The 9,008-nt window shown below is 61.5% G+C and overlaps 1 protein-coding gene and 1 long non-coding RNA gene across 2 annotated transcripts; one reads left to right on the top strand and one right to left on the bottom strand.

Moving 5' to 3' along the window:
* Positions 1-69: 69 nt before the first annotated feature.
* TMC4 (transmembrane channel like 4) lies at positions 70-8,839 on the bottom strand. The gene is made up of 15 exons (XM_081119619.1): positions 8,713-8,839; positions 8,159-8,366; positions 6,184-6,329; positions 5,763-5,995; positions 5,514-5,635; positions 3,771-3,918; positions 3,028-3,195; positions 2,645-2,808; positions 2,267-2,396; positions 1,966-2,063; positions 1,519-1,699; positions 1,094-1,224; positions 839-994; positions 448-526; positions 70-353 (listed from the first exon to the last, which is right to left on the bottom strand). The coding sequence occupies exons 1-15, from the start codon at positions 8,789-8,791 to the stop codon at positions 285-287; spliced, it is 2,112 nt and encodes a 703-aa protein (XP_080975745.1). The 5' UTR covers positions 8,792-8,839; the 3' UTR covers positions 70-284.
* Positions 1,976-3,140, top strand: LOC308548305. The gene is made up of 3 exons (XR_013997594.1): positions 1,976-2,131; positions 2,487-2,757; positions 3,054-3,140. It is a non-coding gene; the product is annotated as an uncharacterized lncRNA (long non-coding RNA).
* Positions 8,840-9,008: the final 169 nt, after the last annotated feature.

Below are 9,008 nucleotides of genomic sequence, written 5' to 3'. Positions count from 1 at the left end.
GGCCTCTGATTGGCTGGCACGCCCGCCAAGTCCTCTCCCCGGCTTCAGCAGGCAAGTTTCAAAAAGCGCTCAGAGGACTGCGCCGTGTTTATTGATACAAGAATGAGGTTCACTGGACAGTCAGGGGGTCCGGGGCCCTGGAAATCTCAGAATCGCAGGCTGGAAGGAAGTACAGTCTTCTCCAGTCCTCCCATTTTACGGATGACGTGGCCCATGGCTTACAAAGGGTTTGGGGCGGATCTGGGTTTGAGAGTGGGGCGTCACCCTGAGCCAGGCTAGGGAGCTCAAAGAGCCCCGCGGGCAGAGCTCAGGGCCACAGCGCGCTGTGCCAGGAAGACTTTATTCTGCGCCTCCTGCGGTAAAGGGCAAAGAGAGGTAGAGGTGAGAGAGACCTTCCCTTCCCTCGTGTAATTTTCCATGTTCCCCAGGACCCCTTCCCTGGCTCACCGTCTCTATCTGCCGTTTGAGCTCAGATATGAGGCGTCCATAGGAGTTAGCCAGGGCCAGGGTATACGCCATCAGGATGCTAGAGGGTACAGGAATAAAAGCCACTCCCCAAAGGCTCTTAGAATAGCCTCATTGTATGGGTCATTAGAAACCAGAGGTCTGGACCCAGGAGTCCAGGCCACAGCTCCCTCCTTTCTTCAGATCCAGGAGTTTAGGGCCCCAGCCCCCCCCCCCCCCCCCCCCCCCCTGCAAGAGTTTAGGCAGCCAGCCCTCTCCTGTCTTCAGATTCAGGAGTTTAGGCTCCCAGCCCCCTCCTCTCTTGGATACGGGCAGCGGAGGCCCCCAGATCACACACATTCAAACTGAAACCCAAGAGTCTGGGCCCCCTCACCTGGAGATCAGCAGAAGGGGCACAGCAAAAGCTTGGGTCCCCAGGAAGAAGAGAAAGTTCTGGGCCATCTGAGGGAGTCTGGAAATAGACTCAGGGATCTGGGCCCAGATGGACGGCTGCTCCCGGAATGGACCACACAGCTTAGAAGGCGGGATCCTGAAGCCAGAGACAAGAAGAGCTCGAGGATGGCCGAGAGTCAGGATCCTGGAGGAGGGCGGAGGGAAGGACAGAGAGGCAGGTGCCTCTCGCACTTACAGGAAGATGCTATAAAGCACAGGAACGGCCGAGATGGCCAGACCCAGGAGAAGGACCATGGGGAAAAAGAAGTTCGCCGTGGAGGCCCGAAAGGTACGGGAGGCCGGGGAGCAGGTGGAGAAGAGGGTGAGCTGGCAAGGGAAGGAGGGAATCTGAGACACAGGAGTCTGTTTTCCTCACCCAGGAGTCCTGGCCCCTGATCCCTCCTCACTCAGGATCCGGGAGCCCCCGGGGGGGGGCCCCTCTTCCCTCAGACCTAAAAGTTGGGATGCCCTAGACTCCTCCTTCTCCCACATCCAGGAGTCAGTCCTCCACACCCCTCCCCCCTCAGGATCCAGTGGTCTCCTCCACCCTAGGACCCAGTCGCATCCCTCAGTCCCCTCCCCCAGTACCTCCAACTCCAGACCGGCGTCCCCACCCCTCACCTTTTTCAGATAGAAGAGCAGCAGGAATTTGACTGTGTTGAGCAGGGGCAACAGAGGGCAGAAAAAACTCCCCACCCAGACCACTGTCTGCGCGTAGATGAGCCCCAGCACCTCGTCGGGCACCTGGAATTCCTGGGTCCCCAAACGACCCAGCGCCCCGGGACAGAGGCCACAGAGCAACCTGGGGGCGGGGCCGGGCAGAGTCAGAGACGAGCCCGCCAGGGATTTCCCCGCCTCCACCCTTACGCGCACCAATCAGAAGTGAGCCCGCCTCAGGGGCGGGGCTGTCGGGGTTCTGGAGGGGTGTGTCCAGGGGGCGGGGCCTGGGGACTAGGGGCCGGAAGGGAGCGACCGGAGGCGGGGCTAGAAAGGGGCGTGGCGAATTGGGGGAAGAACGGCGGTGGGCGGGGCTTGTCACCAAAGGGGCAGCGAGGGCGGGGCTCTCACTTCCGGGGGAACTGGACCAGCAGCGTGACGGCCACTTCCGCCAGCAGGTCGAAAAGCAGGAGTTTGTACATCTCCTGCCCCAGCCGAGTCTCCCAGCACTGGGGAAGGAAGGAGGGGTGAGGGGGACCCCCAGGGCCCGGGGGCCCAAGCAGCCGAGTCTGAGAGGGTGAGACGCTTTCTCCGGGGGTCTTCCGTTTTTTCCAACGCCCGTACCCCTTCCTCAGGCGAGGGTGTCCTAGTACCCTGGCTCCACCTTCCCCCCAAGCCGGGAGTCCGGACGAGGGCCCCCCGTTCTCCTCACCGGCAGTTTTTTGTAGTTGTAGCCACAGGCTTTGCACGCCTCGGCCTCTGCGCCTTCGTCCCTGCAAGTGATCTGACTCCAGAGAGAGGAGAGCAGGACCAGCAGGGAGGCCAGGCGGAGGAACATGGTCCTGGCAAGGGACAGAAAGGGCATCAGCCGGGCCCAGTGCCAGGCCCCTCCTGCGCGCGGGACCGCGCTCACGGGTCTCCCCATTTCACAGATGAAGGAACGGAGGCTCAGTGACGCGGCTCCGGGGCTGAATCCAGGCCTGACTGGATCCCATCCATATCGTTTGGGTTCCCCCGTCTTTTCTGCTCGTACCTCCGCCCACCGGCCTCGCCGTCACCCCCAGCCCACCCCCCGAAGGAAGGCTGGAACCTGAGCAGGATCAAAACGATCTGGTGGCTCCTGGTGAAGCCCTCTAGCGGGGCGAGGAGCTTGAACACGGGCGGCAGCACCAAGTTGACCCCGGAGATGAAGATGGAGGGGAGGTAATCCACCCCGAGCTTTAGCAGCGCCGTCTCCTTGACAAGGGGCAAGTCCTGGGAGGGAAGGGGCCGAGAGCAGCGGCTGTGGGGTCCTGGAGGAGCCACGCTGGAGGAGACTGCCCCGCCTCTTCCTCCCACACCCTGAGGTCGGGGGGCCAGACATAACCCCACCATCCCGCCTCTAAGATCCCAGGAGTCATAGACCTCAGACCCCTCCGCCCTTGGAAATGTAGGTTCCAGGGCCCCCGCCCTCCTGCCCCAGCCCCTCCGCACCTGCAGCTTCCTCGTGGTCCCTGTAGCCCAGTAGATGCCGTAGAAGGCGGCCCCCAGGAGCGCGGCCACCAGCAGGTTGAGCAGCGCCCGCACCGACCACACCCTGACCTGCTGGCCCAGGGTCCGCACCGCAGCCCGGCGCCGCACATCCGCTTCCTCCAGCTCCACCTGAGTCGGGGAGACGAGTCCCCTTGGGTGCCATTTCCCCAGGCCCAGAGCCCCGGCTCAACTGCAAAGGATGTAGCAACACCCTTCTAGGGACTCCGATCATCTTTGTCTCAGCCTCTCCAGGGCCCTCCAGGTGACAATTTAGGTCTCCTGGCGCCGCCCTTCCAGGCCCCACCCAGCATCGGAAGCGCGACCACCGGCGGGCCGAGCGGCACCCGCCCCGACCCCGCCCCAGGCCCCGCCCCTCCGAGGCCACACCCTGTACTCGGCCCTGGTACCAATTCCCGGTGAACTTTTTCAAGTCCTTTCTGGCCACACCCTTCTCAGCTTTGAACCCGGGAGCTTCATAGAGGCCCCGCCCCTTTCCTAATGCTAGCTTTCTCCCCCCACGCCCCGCATCCTTTGACCTCAGGCCTGACCTTCGACCTCCTCCCAGCCCAAACATCCCCCAAAGCCTGCTCCCTTAAGAGAAAGGTGCCCCCAGCATCTCCCCGGAAGCCCCGAGGCCTAGGCCCCGCCCGTCCCGCTCCACCCTCCCGGCCCCGCCCCGGCTTGGGCCCCGCCCCCGGGCGCACCTGCAGCTCAAAGCGGATGAGGCGCTGGCGCAGCCGCACGTGGGCCTCCCCGCGGAGACCAAAGTCCCAGGCGGAGAACACGCGGTGGCTGTAGCTGGTCAGGACTCCGGCCTCGGCCAACAGCGTCTGCTTCAGCCCGGACACCGAGCTAAAAGAGGGGCGACCCAGGAGACGGGGTGCGGCAGGACAGTCAGAGCGGGGGCGGGGGGCGGGGTGACTAACAGGGAAAATACACCCTAAGTCTTGGGCATTTGGCGAGCTGCCACCTGGTGGAGAAAGGCAGAGTCCTTAGAGCCACCGAGAGACTCCTAGGGAGACCCAGAGGGGATGGGACACCCTGCAGAGATACAGAGACCCAGGGGACAGGCGCAGGGTGAGAGGGACAGAGACCCCGGGAGCAGAGATGTACGGGGTCTAGGCCCCAGAGGGCCAGAGGTGCAGAGGAAAAGGCTCGACGAAGGAGGAAAGCTCTAGAAAGGCTGCCAGAGACTCAGAGGGAGGCTCAGTCACCCCGAGAAGGGGGGGCTCAGAGAAGTGGGGGCTGCATGTCAAGAGGCTGGAGAGAGGGGCGAAGACCTGGGGAAGTGGGACAAGAGCAGAGAAAAGGAAAGGGACAGAAAGCTGGGCGGAGGGACTCCATCTCCACCTTCGGCGCCCTGGGGCGAGCCCCGCCATCGCCCAAGAGGACAACTACAGAGGGCGTCTACCTGGGCTCCTTCCTCCCCCCTGCGCCTCAGGAGCCAGCCTCTGTTCCTGAGCCAGTACAACCTGCTTTTTAAAAAAGTCTCAAAAAATATGTTTTTAGCCGGGCTGGCGTGGCTCAGCGGTTGAGCATCGACCTAGGATCCAGGAGATGGAGGTTTGATTCCTGGTCAGGGCACATGCCCAGGTTGCGGGTTCGATTCCCAGCAGGGGGCGTGCCGGAGGCAGCTGATCCATGACTCTCTCATCATTGATATCTCTATCTCTCCCTCTCTCTGAAATCAATAAAAATATTAAAAATATGTATTTATTTCAGAGATGGGAAGGGAGAGATAGAAACATCGATGAGAGAGAAACATCCATCGGCTGCCTCCTGCACGCCCCCTGCTGGAGATGGAGCCCACATCTGGTCATGTGCCCTGACGGGGAATCGAACCCATGACCTCTTGGTGTAGGGGTCATCGCTCAACCCTGTGAGTCACACCGGCCGGGCAGAACCTTCTTTTTAACGCAGATCAGATGGGATTCCCCTGCTTCGCCTGTTCATGACATCTAGGCTCCTTCATAGCATAGCCAGCCAGAGCCCACCTGATCTGGACCCTACTTCTCCAAGCTCAAATCCTGTCCCTCCTCCCTCCCCTCCTGGCCGTTCTTTTTTTAGATCACTCCAAACCTCTTGCCACCTGAGGGCCTTTGCACTGTTTGTTCTACTGTCTCTCTTGCCAGCTGCTTAGAACAATGCCCGGCACATAGCAGCTGCTCAATAAATCCTTGCCGCATGAACGAATGAATGAACAACCGCCATTTGTTTCCTATTTGGCACTTCTCCCTTTTCGAGAAGCTGTAGCCAGTTTGCTTCCTTGTTAATAGTATGCCTGCTCTACTAGCCACAGGAGGGGCGGCTTCCCATCTTTATCCCTGGCCCTGAGCACTTACAAAGCATTTTAAACATGGCTTTCAACTCAGAGAGAAAGGGATCACAGAGCAAGGCTCGGGATTCCTGGAAGGGGGGTCTGGGTGTGCAGGTGTCATGTCACTGACCGGCGCAGGATGAGCAGCAGGAACAGGAGGCCGATGGTGAAGGTGGAGCACAGGTAGGTGACGGCCAGGCGCCAGCGTGGCGGGTAGAACCCATAGAAGAGAGGGGACCATTCTAAAAAGCCCTGAGGAGGGAAGGGTGCAGCAGGGGTCACCCTGGGGCTGGTGGGCGGAGATCGGGGAGCTGGGCAATCAGAGCCTGAGGTCTGGCGCCTCAGAGAGCGTCTCCCAGAGGGGGGCCTGGCCACTCACCTCTCCAGAGAGCAGGTTGAAGAGCTGGGAGGGGAAGGTAATCAGGCCCTGGGGGCGGGGGTCATAGGAGCCGCAGGGCGAGGAAGGGCCAGGGTCAGGGGGATCCATGGGACCCCCGTCCAGCCAGGTGGGCAGCAGCGTCATGCAGGCCTTTAGCACTGAGGCCAACACGTTGAGAAACAGCAGGAAGCGCAGCAGCAAGAAGTAGGACTTGGTGCCTGCTCCAAACTGGCCTGCAGGGGGTGGCAGACAGGCCCTGTGTCCTTGCTGAGTCTGGATCCGGGCCCTTCCTCCCTCACACCCAGGAGTCCAGGCCCCAGCCCCTCCTCCCTCACACCCAGGAGTCCAGGCCCCCAGCCCCTCCTCCCTCACACCCTGGTGTCTGGCCCACCCCAAGACCCCAACCCCAGCCCCTCCGCACCCCCGATCTTCTTCAGCACCCACGCCCAGGGCTCCAAGGTGTGTAGGCCTTCTCGCATCTTCTCCTTGGACCTCCGAAGCAGCAGGGCCCAGTTGGCCACCCGGGAACTTGAACCCTGAGCCATTTGGTCCCTGGCGTGGCTCTGCCTGGGAGGAAACAGGGTCAGGGGCAGAAAATGGAAGGCCTAGTTGCCCCAAATGGAAACCACCCAGATGCAGAAATGCCCCTACAGTACACTGTGGTGGGCTCCTAACACAGACACTCTAAAGAAACCTGTGATGCTAAACACAGGCAGCTGGGCAGAAAACCGAGACTTTGGGGTTCTATTTACAGGGGTCCCAGAGAAAGTGCAGGGGAACCCTGCCCTTCAAGGACGCAGACCCAGGTGGGCCAGCTCTGAAGAGCCAGGAGCGATCACCTCTGGGAAGGAGAGGGTGGGGTGACAGGGGAGAGGCACTCGGGGTACTTCAGGGGGACTGCAGTGTCTCTCTCCGCAGGCGGAGTTCACCTGGGCTCTCACTATAGGAAGACTCTTTGATTGAGTGCGTCCATCATGTTTCCTGCACTTTTCTGCAGGCAAATATCATCATAAAGTAAACATGGGGGGGAAAGGCACAGGGAATGCCTTGGCCAGCGGGGCTCAGTTGGTTGGGCATAATCCCCTGCACCGAGAGGTCCTGGTTTCATTCCTGGTCAGGGCACAAGCCCTGGTTGCGGGCTTCATCCCCAGTAGGGCATGTGCAGGACGCAGCCCATCGATGTTTCTCTCTCTCTCTCTCTCTAAAAATTAATTGTAAAAGGAACAGAAAAAAGAAAGGAAGGTGTGATATTGTGATTTCTAATGATAAATATATATTTGGTCTTGGTCCCTGTTGCTGGCACAGAGCTCCAAAATCCTTGGAATTTCCTCAGTGTTGAGAGCGATTAAGGCGCCTCGTGTTACTCAGGTGACTTTTGGAAAGCATGTAAGGGTGGGGTCTGGTTGCCGGGGGAGCCAGTCCTGGGATGAGATGGCTGGAATGTGACTCCCCCACCCCCATCCTGGGAGGGAAGAGGGGCAGCAGGTTGACTCAATCACAATGGCCAATGCTTTTTGCTCAGTTGTGTCTCTGTGTGAAGCCTCCATAAAAACCCCAAAGGAGGGTTCAGAGAGCTTCTGGGTTGGTGAGCACGTGGGGACTAGGGAGAGTGGTGACCTCTGAGGGCATGGGGGCCCCACACCCTTTCCCCATGCCGTGCCCTGGGCATCTCTTCCGTCTGGTTATATCCTTTTACAATAACCAGTGATCTAGTAGTAACACTTGTCTGAGATCTGTGAGCCGCTGTAGCAAATTAAACCCAAGGAGGGGGTTGTGGCAATCTCCGATCCATACCGGTCGGTAAGAAGCTCAGGTGAGGCCCTGGACTTGTCACTCGTGCCTGAAGTGGGGGCAGTTTTGTGGGACTGAGTGTTCAACCTGTGAGGCCTGACACTGTCTCCAGGCAGCTGGTGTCGGAAGTGAGCTGAACTGTAGGGCACCCAGCTAGCGTCGGGGAGTTGCCTCGCAGGAAGTCTGTAGAGCAGGAGTGGGGGACCTTTTTTCTGCCAAGGGCCACTTGGATATTTATAACATCATTTGCGGGCCATAGAAAATTATTAACTTAAAAATTAGCTATGAAAAAGCTCCTAGATTTATTGAATTTCGAGTCCCGCCTGCAGTTGCCTCGGCAGGGCCAGACCAGAGGCTTGGGGGTCTTACAAGGCCTGCCGTCGGGCCCCTGCTGTAGAGGGGGGAGGAGAGGAAGGGCTGGAGAGACAGGACGCAGAGGGGGGCCTAAAGCGGAGCGGAGAGCCGGGAGACGAAAGGGAGCCCCGAGCCCCAGGGAGACAGGGCTCCTTGGCGTCAGAGAAGCAGGGACGGGCACAGAGGCGGCCCTGGGGGCAGGGAGGGGGGGCCGAGGGCAGGGAGGGGAGGCCCAGGGGGAGGCGCCTCACCTGCGCGCCCGCCGCGCCTGCATGGGCCAGGGCAGCTCCCGGGGAGGCAGCGGCTCCTGCAGCTCCGGGGCGGCTCCCTCGAAGGCCTGGGTGCTCCCCTCGCCATCCGCTTCCTCCTCCAGAGCCCCCCAGGGCAGCACCCCAGGGCCTCGGTAGCGGAGGGTAGCGGCGCTGGGCAGCTCATTCAGAACCGAGGACAGCGACGGGCCTGCGGCAGGGGGCGCTGGGGAACCCGGAGTCCAGGCCCAACCCCCCTCCCCCCGGCGCGCACCTTCCCGGCCCCCCCCTGCCCCAGGGCCCAGGGCCCCGCTCTCCAACTCCCTTGTCCCTTTCCTGCAGGAGTTTGGGACCCTGGCCCCTGCCACTGTTCAGATACCGGCGTCCCAGACCCTACCCCGGGCTCCTCCCAGGACCCTGGATGCCCAGCCTCCGGTTCCCTTGTCCCCAAGAAACCGAAACCCCTCCCCCCTGCCCTCCGACCCAGGCGTCCAGGCCTCCATTCGCCGCCTCCACCCGGACTTCCCTCAGCCCCAGGGGTCCCACCAGGGCCCCACCTGCTCGGGCCCCCCGGGGCGCTGGCCACCTCCCAGAGGAGCCCCAGCCCTCGGGCTCCCACGCCGGGGTCTCTTCCATGGCCCCAGGAGCAGTTGTTTCCGCGTCTAGCGACCGGCTGGGCGGCACCGCTCTGGGGGAGGGCGGGGCCTGAGGCTGGTCACACCTGGGCACCAGGTGGCCCGGAGGGAATAGCGAGCACTTCCTATAACCTGTCGGGGCGGCTGCTCCCAAAGGTCTGCTGGGAACTGAGGTCCACAGGTGCCGTGAGGATCCTGGGAACCCCGGCGAGCATGGC

This window comes from Miniopterus schreibersii (assembly GCF_964146895.1).
Source record: "Miniopterus schreibersii genome assembly, chromosome: 18".
NCBI classification, from domain to species: Eukaryota; Metazoa; Chordata; class Mammalia; order Chiroptera; family Miniopteridae; genus Miniopterus; species Miniopterus schreibersii.
Note: the sequence above shows the minus strand (reverse complement) of the source record. Positions and strands in the feature narration are given on the sequence as shown.

Coding starts and splice junctions, on each gene's coding strand:
- TMC4 (XM_081119619.1), bottom strand. CDS start 8,791: ATGGAAGAGACCCCGGCGTGGGAGCCCGAGGGCTGGGGCTCCTCTGGG. Junction 2,397..2,644: donor ATCGTTTTGATCCTGCTCAG/GTTCCAGCCTTC, acceptor GTCCCTTGCCAG/GACCATGTTCCTCCGCCTGG. Junction 354..447: donor TCAAACGGCAGATAGAGACG/GTGAGCCAGGGA, acceptor CCTTTACCGCAG/GAGGCGCAGAATAAAGTCTT.